The sequence below is a fragment of the Podarcis liolepis genome (assembly GCF_965112155.1).
Source record: "Podarcis liolepis genome assembly, chromosome: 7".
NCBI classification, from domain to species: Eukaryota; Metazoa; Chordata; class Lepidosauria; order Squamata; family Lacertidae; genus Podarcis; species Podarcis liolepis.
The window spans coordinates 5,714,035-5,733,275 of NC_139561.1; the positions used below are offsets into that span (position 1 = coordinate 5,714,035).

At 45.9% G+C, this 19,241-nt stretch overlaps 1 protein-coding gene across 2 annotated transcripts; it reads right to left on the reverse strand.

Annotated features, from left to right (window-relative positions):
* Positions 1-1,275: 1,275 nt before the first annotated feature.
* FAM136A (family with sequence similarity 136 member A) lies at positions 1,276-6,578 on the reverse strand. 2 transcript variants are annotated; one of them, XR_014528679.1, is made up of 4 exons: positions 6,417-6,578; positions 4,655-4,795; positions 2,499-3,676; positions 1,276-2,435 (listed from the first exon to the last, which is right to left on the reverse strand). XR_014528679.1 is itself a non-coding variant. In XM_083514498.1 (3 exons), the coding sequence occupies exons 1-3, from the start codon at positions 6,501-6,503 to the stop codon at positions 3,488-3,490; spliced, it is 417 nt and encodes a 138-aa protein (XP_083370624.1). In that variant the 5' UTR covers positions 6,504-6,578; the 3' UTR covers positions 1,276-3,487. The 2 variants fall into 2 exon arrangements, 1 of the variants encoding a protein (XP_083370624.1); XM_083514498.1 differs by having other exon boundaries at positions 1,276-3,676.
* Positions 6,579-19,241: the final 12,663 nt, after the last annotated feature.

Genomic DNA, 19,241 nt, shown 5'->3' on the forward strand with positions numbered 1-19,241 from the left:
AACAGGCCATGCTTCATTTGCTTTTAGGGTTTATTTGCATATATGCTAATATGTTTATGTATAGGGTTTAAGTATTTTATTTCAGACTTCCTATTGCATCCCAGCTAGTGGACAAATAAGGACTCCATTAGGCCCTTGGGAAATTAAGCCACACGTTTACCTGAGAGTAAAACTCATTTGTGCAGTGGATTTTACTTCTGAGTAGACAGGCAAAGAAGCGAGTCTGCCTACAATCTAGAGCATACTCAGTGCTTTTTTCTGGGGGTACGCAGAAACATTTTGTGAATTTTAGTACCTTTGTCCATTTACTGTATTTATTTTTCCCGATTTGAACTATAATTTTTCTTGAGTCAAAATGAGGGTACCCCTAAATATTTTTTTAGGAAAAAAGCACAGAGTATGCTCATTCTAAGGGACGCGGGTGGCGCTGTGGGTTAAACCACAGAGCCTAGGACTTGCTGATCAGAAGGTCGGTGGTTTGAATCCCCGCAACGGGGTGAGCTCCCATTGCTCAGTCCCAGCTCCTGCTAACCTAGCAGTTCGAAAGCACATCAAAGTGCAAGTAGATAAATAGGTACTGCTCCGGCGGGAAGGTAAACGGCGTTTCCGTGCGCTGCTCTGGTTTGCCAGAAGCGGCTTAGTCATGCTGGCCACATGACCCAGAAGCTGTACGCTGGCTCCCTTGGCCAGTAAAGTGAGATGAGCGCCGCAACCCCAGAGTTGGTCACGACTGGACCTAATGGTCAGGGGTCCCTTTACCCTTTACCTTATGCTTATTCTAAAAGCAAGTCATATTGACATCATTAGTACTTTATAGTGAAAGCGCACAGGAACTCTGGCTGTATGCGGTGGAAGTTAAACTTAGAAGCAAATGTACTTACACAGAAGCCGTTTCTATTATCACATCCTTTTACTGCTGCTGCCTGGAATAATTACCATGCTTAAAATGCTGTCCCTATTCCTGTGATTGTAAACTGTTTTAACTGTTATTAATTCTAAATTATTATAGCCTGTCCTGAGATCTGCTGGTGAGGGGTTGGTAATAAATATAATAATAATTCCCCTAAATGCAATCATAGGCTACATTCACACCATACATCTAAAAGCATATGGCTTTTCCCAAAGTAAACCAGTACCCAGTCCCAGGCCTCTTTGTGGGGAATTGTGTGCTTTAAATTTATGTTGTGGATGTGACCATAGTTTATCTCCCATGCATTCACCTCCCCAGTACCCATACCACTTTTTCAACACAGCTAAAATACCTACAATACACAGTTTTCATTTTTAAAAACCATTTTTAATTCAACTTTAAGAAAATAATTCACAGTTTAAAGAAAGGAAGGGAGAAATAGGGGGCAGGGGCTTTGTTAATTCTTGGAATGGCATTCCTGCAGCCCCAAAGGGTCCTTGTCCCTGGAATGAGCACACCCACATTCACAATAAATGCTGTTTGCTGGTCAGCATTTTTCTGGTTGTTGGGCCTAAGCCAAGCACTCACAGCTCTACCTCCTACATCCGAAGGGGAAAACATTACTATTGGATTGGAAGGATGTAGTGCTAGTTGGCTCTGCAGCAGGGAATCCAAACCCTAATTAAAATTGTTACAGAATTCAGACGCAATTGAGGAGAAACCGTTTCAACACAGCAGCAATACTGTTGACCAGCACACATAAATTTAACCACACTTAAACAAAAAAGTATGTTTTCAATGCAAGGGTAGGAAGGAATTATTTATTGTTTCGCTTGCTGAGGAGCCAGGTGGGGCTTTTATATGTCACATTGTACTTGTCCCACTGACATCTTTTAGTAGAATTGTTATGCATAAACCTGAACGTGACACTTGAGTCTTCAAAGGCTGTTCCATAAACAAAGCTTCTCCATCCAAATTTTACAGCACTCCAGCCATCTACAGTTCCCTGTATCCCTTAGAGGAAGACACAAAAAGCTGTTGGCCCCTAACCTTACCTCCTCTTTACCATGATATACCTTTAAAGTCATATATCTGAAGTTATTTTAAATATTACAAGATAGCAAAAGCAGCCATGAGAACTTCCTCCCAGGGACAACTTTGTCTGCTAGATGCCTTATTGTAACATCTCACAGGAGTGTACAGGGGCAGCCTGCCTTTCAGATGTTTTGGACTACAACTCCCATCACCCTTTCGGCTGGGGCTAATGGGAACAACATCCAAAGGGTACCACGCTAGCTGCCCCTGCCTTACCACAATACATTCTCTGCTTCTACAGCACACAGGTCAATAGCTGCCAATGAAAAAAAGGATGGAATAATTATTTTGCTTGGGTGGGGATCCCACAGTAGGTTCCACTGGGAAAATGTTCCTCACAATTGCTGAAGGTCTTTGAGCAGGGAAGGAGAGGAGGGAGTTGAAGGACTGTGGGTGCTTTGTGGCCAACGAAGGATTTCCCCCCCCCCGGCTGAAATGAACTTGGGAAATGGCTCAAGCATTCATGCCTAGACTTCAAATGAAACTGAGAAACAATACAAGGTTTTAATTTAAGAATCAAGTTTTATAAGTGTTTAGTTTGGGGCTGACTTTCAGAGTGAGGAGTGCCCAATAAAAACAAAAAAACAAACGTTGCTGTGTCATTCCAATGCCCAACAAAACAAAAAAAGCACACAGATGTGTTTAAAAATCCATTGAAAGCCACATTTCTGCTTTAATCAGCAAAATCCAAGTTGTTCGCTTTACAGGCTGCATTTTGCATGGTGGGGAGGTGTCATAAATGCCCCCTTCCTTACTGGGTCGGTAGAACCTCCCCTGCTCACTGAAACCTAGTATTTCAGTGAGAAAAACTGAGCCTACACTTCTCCCAACCTTCCCCATATGTATGGTTCCAATTTGCTCTTCTTCCGCACTGGAAGCCTTTGAGCAAGCAGTCTGAAGTGGTAATGTCCAGAAGAAGGATTAATACTAGATTCTGCTGAAGGCATAAGGAGCCCCTCAGCTTTGGGGAATTCCTATTTGGGGACAGTTTGGTTTCAGCACTGCTATTTCAAAAAAACGTAATATCAAACCATCTCCTTCCGAAGAGACCACAGAGACAGAACTTCTGTGTGTCTATATTTGTAAGGCAGCTTAAGAAAGAGGTGCACAGCCAGTTGAGACACCAGGTAGCAGATTTCGGAGCTACCTTTGTAGCACCTTCCGGATTCCCCTCCCCACACCCAACTTTGCTACAAGGTGGGGAAGAACCACAACAAAAGGGTTTGCACACACATATCATTGATGCCAAAGGAGCATGTTGTTTTTGTCTTTTACAACATCTGAAAATCTGCAGCCTTTCTCCCAAACCAAACCCTAAATTCTCAAGCCCTTCAGGAGGCCACAAGTATACAGTCACACCATAGAAAAGTCACTCTGGACACACCTCATGTTTTCTTTCTATGTTTCCAGAAAGGGTAATCATGCCCATCTTAATTTTAATTGATTATCTCCCTTTCCCCTTCCTCCGCAAAGCCAGGGCGTTTACTGGGCAATGTTGGCCAAGTTCTCCTTCATCTTTTTGGTCATGCTGGGGATGAGCTGCATGTGGTCATCCACACACTTTGTCACGCAGCTGTCCAGCTGCAGCTTGATCTGCTTCTCTTTGCTCCCTGAATCTAAGGAGTCCTTGGCTTGGTCATTACAATGCATCGTGCAGCGGGCAAGGCGGTCCTATAAGTAGCAAAAAACAAACAAACATGGAAGTCAGAGGTGGGCAAGGCTAAGAATAAGTTGCATTAACAGCCTTCATCAGTGGACCAAAAGAACTTAGAAGCTGCCATTCAAACAGGACTCTTAAAGAGCTTTTAAATGATGGTTTCAATAATAATAATAATAATAATAATAATAATAATAATAATAATAATAATACAGTGCTACCTCGGGTTAAGTACTTAATTTGCACCCAGAATTCGGGGGGGGGGGGGAGGCAGGACTGTTTAAAGTGGTGAATGTAGCCTTGATTTATTCCTGCGTTGCAGGGGGTTGAACTAGATTACCTTTGGAGATACCTTCCAATTCTACAAATCTATTATTATTATTATTATTATTATTATTATTATTATTATTATTATTACTATTACTATTACTATTACTATTATTGCAAATCCAAGAATATCAGTACAGTGGTACCTCGGGTTACATACGCTTCAGGTTACAGACTCCGCTAACCCAGAAATAGTGTTTCAGGTTAAGAACTTTGCTTTAGGATAAGAACAGAAATCACACGGCAGCAGCGGGAGGCCCCATTAGCTAAAGTGGTGCTTCAGGTTAAGAACAGTTTCAGGTTAAGAACGGACCTCCGGAACGAATTAAATACTTAACCCGAGGTACCACTGTAGTCCCAAAACATCTGGAGGGCCGAGTTTGCCTATGCCTGTCCTAACAACTCAGCACTTTAAACAAACTACAGATCCCAGAATCCTTCGGGGGAAGCCGTGACTGTTTGAACTGGTACAATACTGCTGTAAATGTATGCTGCAAATGTGACCCAAGACGTGCATTTGTTTAAGATGGTTGAGCAATCCAGACCATTGCCCTCTCGAAAGATAAGAGGGCAACCCTGGAGGGTCTGGCAGATTGAGACCAAAGTCGAACTTCCCACTGACCAGCTAGTCTCCCACCTACACCCACCCCCACTTTTCTCCTCACCTGAAATCTCTCCAGCTCTTGAGTGACCACTGCCTGTGCCTGAGCCAGGGGCGCATGGCAGCGCTCAATGCACTGGTGCACTTGCTGCATGGAGGCCTTGTTGTTCTCACAGCAAGTCGCGCTGCACCGGAACATGATTCCCTGGAAAGAGCCGGGTGTCAGTAAGATAACCTCAGAAGTGCCACCACAACTACTCTGGAGGAAGGGCAGGGTTGAAATTGTCAGGACCTCGTCCTACACTCGAGTAGGACTCTGGCAGAGACACATGCCCGACTGGCATGTTCCCTCCCTCCTGGCTGATCGTTCGGGAGCTTCATAAGCTTTCTTCAGCCCAAACATCACAGCGACCAATGCCAACAGACACCGGCACACTTAGGGATCCGCAGAGTCTTCGCAGCTTGCGTAACAGACCTCAGCAACTCAGCATTTTGGCTAATCTACTTTATTTACATATAAACACACATGGAGCACTGCAACAGGGCTCCCTCTCTCTCTAGCATCAGACAGTAAAGACAAAAAGGACAATAGTCCCACTTCACGGAACACACTAACACAAACATCCTGTCTCCGTCATGTCCCACTTTGTGGAGTCAAAACATACACTGTCATGTGATAGACTAAAACCCCATGACTGCAATCATGGAGCAGGAATTCTAACAGAAATGTGGCAAATACAGTGGTGCCTCACAAGACGAAATTAATTCGTTCCGCAAGTTTTTTCTTCTTGCGAGTTTTTCTTCTTGCGAAGCACGGTTTCCCATAGGAATGCATTGAAAATCAATCAATGCGTTCCTATGGAGACCGTCCAGGGACAGAGGGGAAGCGCCGCACGCCTTCCCCTCTGTCCCCGGACCTGTTTTAAAGCAAGGGAAGGGGCAGCGGGGAGAATCGCTTCTCCCCATTGCCGCCCCTTGGTTCAAAAGGGGTCCGGGGAGAGCGATCTTCTCCCCGCCGCCCCTTGCTTCAAAAGAGGTCCGGGGACAGCGGGGAAGACGCGCTGCGCTTCCCCGCTATCCCCGGAGCTTGCGGGGCAAGCTTCGTTTTGCGAAGCAAGCCCATAGGGAAATGCGTCTTGCGAAGCGGCTAAGAAAACGAAAAACTCCTTCGTCTAGCGAGTTTTTCGTCTTCCGAGGCGTTCGTCTTGCGGGGTACCACTGTAATGGCCCATTCTTGCTGGGGTGCCTGTCCTAAGCTGGTGCCCTCCAGAACTTGTGGACTACAACTTCCATCTGGAATGGTTCAGCCACACTTGTTGGCGGCTGATGGGAGTTGTAGTTTAAAACACCTGGCGGGCATCAGGTTGGAAGGCTGTTGCTTGGGGATTGCTGAGCACCCACCCGCACCCTGCCTCGCTGCCCTCTGACCCTTTCAAGGAGATCAACAGGGAGGGACCTAAAATCAGCACGGTATCCATTATGCATCGCATGTACACTCCCCTTGCTGAACACAGATGATTCAAGAGCCTGCTGGATCAGGCCAAAAGGGGCCTATCCAGTCCAGCCCGGTGCCCCAAGGGTCAAGGAGGACCCGAGCACAAGGGCGGTTCCAGCAACGGGTTCAGAAACATCGCTGCCTCCCTACCATGGGAGACAGCGCAGCCTCCATGGCTAGCAGCCCCCGATAGCCCCCCCCTCCTCCATGAATTCGTGTAGCGCTCCATTGGAGCCCAGGCTGGTGCCCACGCCTGCCTCCCGAGGGAGCGAGTTCCCGCGAGTTCCCTTCCCGGGGCGCATCCCCACGTGCGCTCCAAGCGCAGCCCGACCTGCATCTTCCGGATGTTCTCCCGCTCCAGCCCCTGTACCATGCCGTCGATGGCCTCCTGCACGCGGAGCTGCTGAGCCTCGGCCATGCCGCCTCGCCCCGCGCATGGGGGAAGGTCGCCTCGGCGGCAGCCCGGCCCTCTCCCCGCCCCCGGGCACTGCTTCCCGGGTCAAGGCGCGCCGCGCTTCCGCGGAGCTTGCCCGCCCGCCTGCGCAGCGCCACGGCAGCCTCGTGCGCCCGACGCCCGGCACTGCACGGCGCCCGGCAGCCGCTCTGCAGGGGAGGCCGCTCGCCTGGCCCAAAGCCGCGCCGCTTGGATTCCTGCCAGCCGGGCTCGAAGGTCCGGGCGAGGCGCTGCCGGCCCGGGAGCGCGGTGGTCCGAAGGCTCTGCTCCGCATCCAAGCTCGGAGGCAGGAATGCTTCTGAACCGCAGTTGCTGGAAACCGAAGCGGGTCTTGTGCTGGGACCCCGCTTGCGGCTCTCCCATTGAGGCATCTGGTTGGCCCAGGGTGGATAAAAAGCAGCGGGTTTTAATATATAGATATATTTAAAATCAGATATTTTGATTTTATTTAAATCGGATTTTTATAATAAAATGCTTTTGGAGGAAAAAATATTTCAGTTTTCTATTGGAGTTACATTATACAGTGGTACCTCGGGTTAAGTACTTAATTCGTTCCAGAGGTCCGTACTTAACCTGAAACTGTTCTTTTTTTAAATATTTTATTGCAATTTTTACACAAAAGAAAATCACCAAACATATCACACAAAAGTAACAGACAAAAGAAACATAGATAGACAAAAACATAAACATTTAAATGAAAAAAAAAATCATAACAGTTCATACATCATTTTTTCATAACTATCTGGACTTCCTCACATCTCCCTTTCCTGCGTTCTCCATAATGAAATTATAAACAGCAATTTATTACCTTGTTTCAATTCTTATTCTCTAATTCTCATATGTTATGCCTCAAACTTTAAGTATTTTTATCAATTGCCTAACAGCTTAATTTAGACAACATTACTTCAGGTTTCATCTTTCTTGTTAACTTCCGCTTATTCTCATATATCTTTCAACTAAATTACCGATGCCATGTTATTTCTTTCGTGCACTTTCTTAACATTCATACAACTTATAATGTTTTTGTAAATAGTCTTTAAACTTTTTCCAGTCCTCTTCCACTGTCTCTTCTCCCAGGTCACGGATTCTGTCAGTCATTTTGGCCAGCTCCATGTAGTTTGTCAGTTGCATCTGCCATTCTTCCAGTGTGGTCAAATCTTGTGTCTTCCAATATTTAGCGATGAGTATTCTTGCTGCTGTTGTTGCGTACAAAAAAAAAGTTCTGTCCTTCTTTAACACCTTCTGGCCAACAATGCCTAAAACTGTTCTTTACCTGAAGCACCACTTTAGCTAATGGGGCCTCCTGCTGCCGCTGCGCCGCTGGAGCACGATTTCTGTTCTCTTCCTGAAGCAAAGTTCTTAACCTGAAGCACTATTTCTGGCTTAGTGGAATGTGTAACCTGAAGCGTATGTAACACGAGATACCACTGTAGTCCAAAGGCTATTCATCAGGAAATAAGGATTTGTTTTAAGTTTTTCATGTGTGCTGAAACTCAGTCTAAGTTGGTTTTTAAGGAAATTGGTATTACGGAAAGGATTGTTTTTCTCCTTCCAATAAAGTACAGCAGAAAAGTTGTCCAAATACAGTTAACTCGTTAAACCTCACCACAATTTCATAATTATCTATGTATTTCTAATGGTATAACCAAATCAGTAATTTTTTAATATAACTGTAAAAACTACTCTGGAAATTTATTGTTCCAAAAATGAAACCTTCATCTGGTTGTAATTATTAAGACTATAACAACAGGAATGTCTTTCTGTAAAAAAGAAGAAGATTTAAATCAAGTCTTACTGGCTAGTAATTTAAATCATGATTTAAATTGATTTGATTTACCGTAAATCAAATCCACCCTGGGCTGGCCACTGTGAGAACGGGATGGTTGCGCTGTGCATAGCAACCATGGCTAGTAGCCATCAATAGCCTTCTCCTCCCCCCCCCCCCATTTGTCCAATTCTCTTTTAAACCTCTCCAAGTCAGCCTTGCTTAGCCACTCGAAAGGGACTTCTGTGCGTGCATGTTGAATGGAAGTGGCATCCTCTGGACCTCTCACAGTATCATTTGCACAAGACTGCACATGTGCACACTCAAACACACAGGATGTTTCACATGGTCAGAGTGGGGGGCAGTGGCCAGGGCAGCCTTTGCCAACCTGGTGCCCTCCAGAGGCTTTGCACTGCAATATCCACCAGCTCCAGGTTGGCAAAGCCTGGTTCAGTGTCACGCGAAGACAGGGAGATCTCCGCCTAGCCATGAACCTGACTGGGGTGACCTTAGGCCCATTGCCATCTCACACGCTAACCTGCAAGTTGTTGTGAAGATAGAAGATGGACAGCGAACCTACGCTTGTCTTGGACAAACCTGGGTCCAAAAAAGGATTGACTATGCTGAATTAGACAGCCTATCTGAAAAATTAAAGAACAAACCAAGGAAAGAATTTATTTCAAAATGGGGAGCATTTAAAATATATTTGAAAATTAATAATACTGATCCGTTGCGGCAGTTGAATAATACCAGCAATAGGTATATGATAGAATACATTTTGAACTGATTTGAGATGGTAGCAATAACGTGTATTGGCAGCAAAGAATGGTAATTTGAATTATGGAGTAGATGGGAAGTTGGATTTAAAAGGAAGAGACCATTACAGTTGATGTATTATGGAATTTATATTAATTCTTTATGTTGATGATATTATGGTGTAATATGTCTTTTTGTTGTTGTTGCAAATAAAATAAAATAAAATAAAAAATTTAAAAAATAAAAACAAAAAGCAAATGGACAGTGAACCCTGTGCTTGAGTTCATGGGATAGAAATGTATGAACAAATAAAATGGATAGATAGCTACAAATAAAATAATAAAACATTATTGGTGGAGATGGGGATGACTGTCCCGTGCACTTGACTGGTGTTGATGTTCTAACTTTTTAGTTTTATCTTTGTTATGTTTTGTATTATGTATCCAGGTTTTTTTTAGAGATTACCTCCCGCACTACCTTGTAGTTCAAAAATCCTTTATTAGGCATAACACACCACACATTAACAGACAAACATCATATACAGACTGTACAAAATACGGGCTCAGTGAACACAATTTATCCTAGTCCTATTCTTAACTCCAAGAAATAAATCGATGTACATAGATAATATAATACAACACAGCAACATCACCTACCATTAAAAACCACTAAGTCTCTTTATCATGGCCCATTCTTTCTTCATTAGTTCATTCTGCACTACCTTGTAGCAGGGCATCTGGTAGACTCCCCACATACACAGAAAAAAAGGGGGGGCGTTTACAACGTATTACAGCAACACGTCTCTCTTAGGACTCATCCACACTTCAGTTTCCTGCTGAATCGGAACAATCCATGAATTGTTGTTTCTTCCAGTCGGACTGCTTGGACCCGGCCCTAGGAAGCATGGGACAAGCGGGGCTCTGGATGAGACCTAGATGTCTGTGCAAATGACCCCTTGGAGATCAGGTGCAAAGCCAGTGGCTGTGACCTAAATTCTGCCCCCCTCCCCAAAACCCCCTCCCACCAATTTAGGCACAGAAATAAATATCTGGCTGCAGGGGGTGAACTTCCTTTCTGTTGGTGCCAGCTACCTGATGGAGCCCCCCCCCCCCGAACTTGAAGCACGGGAGGTCCCAATAAAAAAATATAATTTGGCAGAATATTTGGACTATATGATATGTATTTGTATAATTCGGAATGTTTAATGTGATTTGATTGTTAAAATGGAAAATTTAATAAAAAAATATTTTTTTTAAAAAAGAAAGTACATTGTATGCCAGTCTCCCACTGGGGGGCAGGATTGCCCTGAGCTGAAATAGGCACAGAGTGGCTTTCCTCTTGAGTTCCTACCCTAAACTGCTTTCCAAGGAGAGGATTACTGTAGGCTGCCCTGGGAATAAAAAGGTAGAAAAACGAGCAAAAACGAGCGAGGGCCAGAGACCCAGCCTCTTCCTCTCAAGTATTTTGGAAACATCCTTTCTGTCCAGCGGCAAATGCTTTTTACGCATGTATTGCACCTCACAAGTGGTGTGTGCCCATATTCATTCAGCTCACACTGATTTGCCAGGAGCTATTTCTCTACATTACTATATATTTATTATTTGCTGCATCTATAAGCCCACGTTTTTCTCCAAGGAGATCAAATAGGGTGTGCATGGTTCTTTCCCCCCTACACACACAATCCTCACAACAATCCTGTGAGTTAGACTGGTCTGAGAGGCAGTGACTGGCGAAAGGTGAGCTTCATGCCTGAGCAGGTCTCCCAGCTCCTAGTCCAATTCTCTAACCATAACATTTCCAAACGGTGGTTGGTTTATACTATAATAGCGCTACTCATTTTTTTTCTGACAAAGGTCTAGTTTCTAGCCCTCACGGTTGTGATGCTAATAGACCTGAGAGTGCACCTGTCAAAATTTCAGTAGCTGGAAGGTTGGCTAAATCTTATTTCCAGTATGGTGGGTGGGTGTGTTTTCCTGCCATGGGGGCAGCACTGTAAAACAAAACAACAAACTCAGCAAATCTGATTTGCAAAGATGTGGCAGGTTAATTTCTGTAATCTGCAGAGGGGATGGCATGTGTGTGTTCTTGCTGCAAAATCTTCTCCAACCTGGTACCATGGTGATGTTTTGGGCTACGGCTCACATCAGCCCCAGCAGCATAAAACCTGGAGGGCATCAGGCTAGGGAACGATTATAGTCACAAGGAATTTGGCCTGGTCCGATTCCCCTGGGCCAGGGGGCAACAAGGAAGGTCAATTGGGCACCACAATTCAGGAAGGACACTGACAAACTGGAACGTGTCCAGAGGAGGGCAACCAAAATGGTCAAAGGCCTGGAAACGATGCCTTATGAGGAATGGCTAAGGGAGCTGGGCATGTTTAGCCTGGAGAAGAGGAGGTTAAGGGGTGATATGATAGCCATGTTCAAATATATAAAAGGATGTCACATAGAGGAGGGAGAAAGGTTGTTTTCTGCTGCTCCAGAGAAGCGGACACGGAGCAATGGATCCAAACTACAAGAAAGAAGATTCCACCTAAACATTAGGAAGAACTTCCTGACAGTAAGAGCTGTTTGACAGTGGAATTTGCTGCCAAGGAGTGTGGTGGAGTCTCCTACTTTGGAGGTCTTTAAGCAGAGGCTTGACAACCATATGTCAGGAGTGCTCTGATGGGGTTTCCTGCTTGGCAGGGGGTTGGACTCGATGGCCCTTGTGGTCTCTTCCAACTCTATGATTCTATGAATTGCCTAGGCACCATGGAGAATGCCAAGTGATCCACCTGCTCCTACGAGAGTTGGGAGTGAACTGAGGCCTTTTGAGCCTCTGCCTCCTACAAATTCATCTCTCCTAATTTCTGGAGAGCAAGTCACATCTACACTGTACATTCAAAGTGCCTGCCTTCCCCGAAAAAAATCCCACCATGTGCTTTTAATGTGCTTCAGCTTTATGGTGTGGATGTGACACTAGAGTCTCCTAGCCTCCTTCCTGCCACTCTCCAGTTCAGGGGTCGCTTGATCACCATCATCCAGGGCAAAGGCCAGAGTTGATAGAGCCTTCGATTCACTGTCCTGGTCACTGTGAGACTCCAGGGTCACAAGAGCTACTCATGCAAAATAATTATTCTGCTCAGGGATTCCAGTAGTGGGGATTTCAGGAAAGGCATTAGTCAGAAAACGATGTGATAGGCAGAGGAAATGAAGTCAAAGGCAAAAGAACCTGATACTACAGAAGGGGATGAATGAATGAACGAACAAAGGAAGGAATGAATCACAAATGCATGTTTTCATGATCAAATAAAGACTTAACTAGGAAGAGGTGGATGCCCCACATTGCGTCACAGACTGAGCAAGACTAAAATAGAGACGGGTTGAATCAGCTGCCTAAATCTAGAGAAGGCTTTCCGCTTTCTAGGAAAGGTTTTGGTTCCTGCTTCAAGTGAGATGAGCGGAAGAGAAGAAAATGTGAGCCATGCAGAATCGCAGGAACTCCTGAATCATTGCTGCTCCACCTTCCTCCTTAGCATGCTCAAGTTCCTCCTAATTTTGTCTACTTTCACTTTTTGCCTCCCTTTGTATTTGAGGCTCTCAAATTCCAAAAAAGGCTGTTCTGTGTGTGGACCCTGATACACACAAGGGGCAGAGACTGGCGGTGTTTCAAATCCTCAGTGATACACTGGGCCATAGATATTGGTCATAATATAGACATGGAAGCATGGGGACGATTGTGGAATTTGGATATAAAATTTACAGCATGTTATGGTTTAAGAGAAAATTATATGATTACTTGGTATCTAAATTACTTGGTATCTAAAACCAAGTAAATTGGCAAAAATGTATAAATCTAAATCTAAATCAAACAAATGCTGGAAAAGTAAAGAGAAAGAAGGTTCTTTTTATCAGATGTGGTGGTCTTGTAGTTAGGTTAAAGCTTACTAGGAAATGATATATTATGAATTGAAAAAGACGTTCAAAATAACTTTTATTTTTTAAAAAAACCCAGAACCTTTCTTTTGGGAACTATAGGGACAGAACTACCTAAATAAAAGAAATTTATTTAGGTATGCTACTACAGCAGCAAGAATGTTTCTTGCCCCAAATGGAAAGAAGCAGAAGTCCCTGTAAAAGAAGAACGGATACAAAAACTTTTGGAATATGCAGAAATGGTGGAACTTACTGGAATAATAAGGAACCTCTGCCCCACCCACCCTGCCTCCCTTCCTAGGGCTTCCCACTGGAGTGGAGAACCTTGTGGTGTGATCAATATCTCCCATCACTTTGTGTAAAGGGGGTGGTAGCACAATCAATGCAACAATTTAGCTGTGTCCGAGCTCTTCCTCAATGCTCCACACCTCTAAGGATAAGAACCTAAGAAGAGCCTACAGGATTAGGCCACTGACCCATCTAATCCAGCACCCTGGGCTCTCCGGAACCAACCTGATGCCTTTGGGAAACCTGCAAGCAGAATTTGAGCACAAGAGCCCTTCTCTGTGGGGCTCCCTGTGGTTTCCAGCAACTGGTCTTCAGAAGCATTGCTGCCCCTGACCATGGAGCCTTTAGCCCTCTCCTCCACAAATTTGTGTAATCCTCTTCTAGAGCCATCCAAGTTGGTGACCATTGCTGCCTCCTGTGGCACTGTCCATGAGGTCATATATTGGGAGAGGGGCAAGGAGGTGCTACGGCCTCTCCTCCTCCCTGGGACGTGGGTGGTGCTATGGGTTAAACCACAGAGCCTAGGACTTTGCCGATCAGAAGGTCAGCGGTTCGAATCCCCGCGACGGGGTGAGCTCCCGTTGCTCAGTCCCTGCTCCTGCCAACCTAGCAATTCGAAAGCACGTCAAAGTGCAAGTAGATAAATAGGTACCACTCTGGCGGGAAGGTAAACAGTGTTTCTGTGCGCTGCTCTGGTTCGCCAGAAGCGGCTTAGTCATGCTGGCCACATGACCCGGAAGTTGTATGGCGGCTCCCTTGGCCAATACAGCGAGATGAGTGCCGCAACCCCAGAGTCGGCCACAACTGGACCCAGTGGTCAGGGGTCCCTTTACCTTTATCTCCTCCTCCCAGAGGGGAGGGGTTGTGAGCGGGAGCAGCTTCTCGCTGGGGCAGGGAGGCGTGCTCAGCTCCCTGCTTCTGATTGCTTCTGCTGCCACAGCCAAGCCTTCCAGCCGACCAATAGGGCCAACTGGAGGGCGGGGCTAGCCGCATTTAAACAGCTGCGGCAGCGCTCAGCTCCTAGCCTGTTCCTGCTTTCTTCGGGTTTCCTGCCCTCCCTCTTAGGTCAGCTTCTTTTGTGTATTGACCTTGCTATGGACTTCGTTTGGTTGCCTTGGTTGCCCAAGGGGCCCGGTAGGACTTTTTTATCCATTTGGCAAATTGGCACCAGCCTCTTGGTTTTTCCGCCTACCTTGTAGCAGTTCCTCACAACTTTCTGGTACAGGCGGTTAGGCATTGGAATGTGTGTGCTGTGTTGGAGGATTGGGTATGCGCCATCACCTACCCCTCCTCTTCTGGGTATTCCGCTAAAGGAATCCGGCGGTCGTGGATCCTGTCCGATGCACTGCTGGTGGCTAGGGCCATGGCACGACCCCCCGGTGACGTCATGGGGGAGCTTCCAGTTGTATTTGCATCAACAAGCTCCTCCCACTGGCTGTTAACCCTGATATGACTCCCGTGGAGTCTTGTATTGCTGTTTCATCCAATGCCTAAGCCAATACTACTCACATGCTGTAACCAATAAAAGTTGTGGCCTAATTTTGCCCATTAACTTAAAATAACGTGTCTTTGTGTCTTATTACACTCTTATGCGGGTGGCGGGTACTCGACTCACAATCTGCTGTATAGCAGACCTTAGTGCCTTTTCAAAAGTTATTTTGCCTCCCATTTGGTACCCTTCTGTTTTTATTTTCTTCCTTCTCTGTAATATTTAGTCATATATCACTTGTGAGTCACTCATGTCATTCAGGCCAGAGCCATCTAGTGAGTCTTTTTTCACTGGAATCAAGTGCTGCTTCTTTTGTTTGTGACATTTTAGTTCTTCAGGTGAAGCTGCTTCCCGTCCCTTTCCCACATCATTGCCAAGTGTTTCCTCTTCTGTTTCTGTTTCTTCCTCTTCCCACAGAACGGGCAGTTGCAACAGGGTGAGAATATGAATCAGGTCTATTTAAAAACCAGTGCTTTCTGTCGTACACTATCAATTCCTAGGCAAAGGGGAATTCCTGCCTGGATTTCATCCCAGCTTCTCTGATTAGGTATGGAGTTGGCTTGAATAATTTTCCTCACCTAAGAAAGGCTGTTGTAGAGTTGGAACAGGTCCAGAAAAGAGTGGCTAAAATGATCAGGGTGTGTGTGGAGCAACTCCCCCTACAAAGAAAGGTTTCAGCACTGGGGACATTTTAGATTAGAGAAAAGGCAAGTAAGAAGCCACGTGATAGAAGTATGTAAAATTATGCCTGGAATTGAGAAAGTGAAGTTTTTCTCCCTCCCTCAGAACACTAGAACTCATGGACATTCAAGGAAGCTGCATTTTGGGAGATTCAGGACAGATAAGAAAGTCCTTCTTCACACGATGCATATTTAAGCTTCCCAGTTTCCCATGGGCATCTCGGTGGCCACTGTGAGAACAGGATTCTGGACTAGATGAGTCTCTGGCCTGATCCAGCAGCCTCTTCTTATATGTTCCTCTGCTTAGAGTTTCAGCCCTTAAGCCATTGCAAGAGCATTATTTGTTTTTCTGCATATATAACTTGTCCCTTGACTCTCACTGCTTTCATTACATCCTCCTTGAAGGCATAGTTAGCAAAAGTTTAAATTATGTTCCCAGGGAACATTTTTTATGTTCCGTTTGTTTTTGCTCCCCAAATATAGTGGGCTCTTTCTCAATCTGGATACATTACTTGTATATCACAAAATATTAAGGTAAAGGTAAAGGTACCCCTGCCCGTACGGGCCAGTCTTGACAGACTCTAGGGTTGTGCGCTCATCTCACTCTAGAGGCCGGGAGCCAGCGCTGTCCGCAGACACTTCTGGGTCACGTGGCCAGCGTGACAAAGCTGCTCTGGCAAACCGGCACCAGAGAGGCACACGGAAACGCCGTTTACCTTCCCGCTAGTAAGCGGTCCCTATTTCTCTACTTGCACCTGGGGGTGCTTTTGAACTGCTAGGTTGGCAGGCGCTGGGACCGAGCAGCGGGAGCGCACCCCGCCGCGGGGATTCAAACCGCCGACCATGCGATCGGCAAGTCCTAGGCGCTGAGGTTTTACCCACAGCACCACCCGCGTTCCAAAATATTACCCTCCACCAGTTGATTGGAAAACCAATTAAGTCCTTGCTCTTAATAATTTTTATAATAAAGAGCAAAAAAATTAACCAGGAGGATTTCTCATATTAACAAGGAAATCTGGGGTCTCATAGCTTAAGGTAGTGATGACCAGACTTGGCCCTCCTGCTGTTTTGGGACTACAGCTCCCATCATCCCTAGCTAACAGGACCAGTGGTCAGGCCAGTGGTCAGGGATGATGGGAATTGTAGTCCCAAAACAGCTGGAGGGCCAAGTTTGGCCATCACTGGCTTAAGGGGGTCTCCCTAGCACAACCTTAGCAAGTTCCTGGAGACCCAGTTCTCATATTATTACTTTTAAATGTGGAAAAATAATCACAAAGCCAACTGACAATGTTGATTCCTGGTGGTGGGCATCAGGTCCAAACGTACAAATTTCATGAACATGGGGTTCATATGCGTTGTTAAGTGCATCCCACTTCCTTTGGGTTCCATGGTAGAAGAAAATGGCAGAACACCCAGGGGATGACACCACTAGAATGAAATCTGGCCATCGTGTTGCCACCACCATTTATCCATGAGGTCACCCCTCCAACTTCCTTTATAGACTGGAATCTCAGTGCTACTTCAGAGGAAGATCATTATGGATGGCAAGGCTGGTCTGCTTACCAATGGACATATATGGGGTCTTCTTCCTTTGGCGATCCCTCGTAGCCAAGTAAGATTGTCTTCCAAAAACACGGTTTTAACAGTGAGTCCGTAAGTGACTATGGAATCCCGTTCTGGATCCACACATCCTTCCACAGTAGGGACATAGGTTTCCAGGCCGGAGTTAATCATGGGGAGGGTTTGCCAAGTGTGCCTTCCTCTTAATACATTTCTCCCTTTCGTCCTGAGTTTGAGCGTCTTCAAAGCCCATGACACCTTTGGTAAAGGCTGCTCTCCAATTGGAGCACTCCCAGGCAAGTGTTTCCCAGTTACACTGCATTTTTTTAGATTTGCCTTGAGAGAGTCTTCAAACTTCTTTTATTGACCACCAGCATTACGCTTTCCACAAGGCGATCTCATGGGTAACCTTGTCCCAAGTTGCTAAGATCTTTATATGCTAATAGTAACAGCTTTGACTTGGCCTGGGATCAAATTGGCAGCCAGCACATGCTACAAGGGTGCAGACAACCAACAAGACATTTCTTTGCTCCAGACAGAATTCAAAGGCTAGTGATCATGATCTCCCAGATGTTCCTCCACCATCACTTGAGCCTTACAGGGAGAGATCATCTCCCAGTGCCTCACCTCTCGCTTCTTATCTTCTTTGGATGAGCTGTTGCTCTTTATTTCCCCAGGGGGCTCTGAAGGAAGATGCCAAGTGTCTCCCTGGGCCAGACTGACATGAAAACTGATAATTCTGCTCTGTGGGACCTGCCAACATTGACAGCATCTTAGTCGATATTAAACAGGATGAAGGGGGCCAAAAGCAGCAGCCCTGAGAGGGTTCATCAGGTCAGGGAGACATCTGGATGGAAGTCTTCCCGGGGGATCCTTTGAAGATTAGCTTGCCTCTCATTTCTTGGGGTTACAAGTGGTGGAAAAGGACCGAACTCCAAATTCCACCCTTTGTACGTAGCGGCTGAGTCGTTGAGCCCAGATGTTGGGTTGGATGCGTCTCGGAAGCTGTCTGGAGGGAGTTGTTTTGATGTGTGATGTCGTTCTGCTGCTGCTTGTCGAATCAAAGGTGCATTAAGTGGGAATGTCCCCAAGGCATCAGATATACAATGATCATCACACACGGGCGAGCCAAAGATTCAGTGCCCAGAGAAGAAACCCAAAGACTGGAGACACATAATCGCTCGGGGGTGGGGGGAGTTGAACAGGGCTGGCCTGCAGGGTGAAGCAGTTGCCTTGGGTGGTGGAAGCAGAAGAGATTGCCACCCAGGGCCGGATTTAGGTTTGACGAGGCCCTAAGCTACTGAAGGTAATGGTGCCCTTTATATGTCCAGCTGTCCTCTGTCAACAACAAATTGTCACTGTTTTTTGTGTTGAATATATGCTATAAGGTAATTTATGGACCTAATAAATGGATGAGGTCATACATCAGGAGAGGGGAGAGGAATTTGCTACAGCCTCTCCTCCTCCCTGGGACACGGGTGGTGCTGTGGGTTAAACCACAGAGCCTAGGACTTGCTGGTCAGAAGGTCGGCGGTTCGAATCCCTGCGATGGGGTGAGCTCCAGTTGCTCTGTCCCTGTTCCTGCCAACCTAGCAGTTCGAAAGCACGTCAAAGTGCAAGTAGATAAATAGGTACCACTCCAGTGCGAAGGTAAACGGCGTTTCCGTGCGCTGCTCTGGTTCGCCAGAAGCGGCTTAGTCATGCTGGCCACATGACCTGGAAGCAGTACACCGGCTCCCCCGGCCAATAAAGCGAGATGAGCGTTGCACCCCAGAGTCGGGCACGACTGGACCTAATAGTCAGGGGTCCCTTTACCCTTTACCTTTAATAGGTATCTAAACCCATTTCCACATAACAAAATATGTATTTTATCAAAGTAATTGTTGAACTGAAATGCAATTAAGAAGAAGTATATTAATAGTGAAATACAGTTAAGAAGAAGTATATTTGGGGGGGGGGCCAAGAGAGCGGGGCCCCAAGCTATAGCTTGTTTAGCTTATACGTAAATTTGGCACCCCACCCAGTCACCTCCACCACTGGTTTCTGGGAAGATCTCACGCAAAACATTAGGAAGAACTTCCTGACCGTAAGAGCTGTTCGACAGTGGAATTTGCTGCCAAGGAGTGTGGTGGAGTCTCCTTCTTTGGAGGTCTTTAAGCAGAGGCTTGACAACCATATGTCAGGAGTGCTCTGATGGTGTTTCCTGCTTGGCAGGGGGTTGGACTTGATGGCCCTTGTGGTCTCTTC

Excerpts from the sequence above, each read along its gene's own strand:
- FAM136A (XM_083514498.1), bottom strand. The coding sequence starts at position 6,503 with ATGGCCGAGGCTCAGCAGCTCCGCGTGCAGGAGGCCATCGACGGCATG. Across the intron at positions 4,796-6,416 it reads AGAACATCCGGAAGATGCAG|GGAATCATGTTCCGGTGCAG; the intron begins GTCGGGCTGCGC and ends GGCTCTTTCCAG. Across the intron at positions 3,677-4,654 it reads AAGAGCTGGAGAGATTTCAG|GACCGCCTTGCCCGCTGCAC; the intron begins GTGAGGAGAAAA and ends TGCTACTTATAG.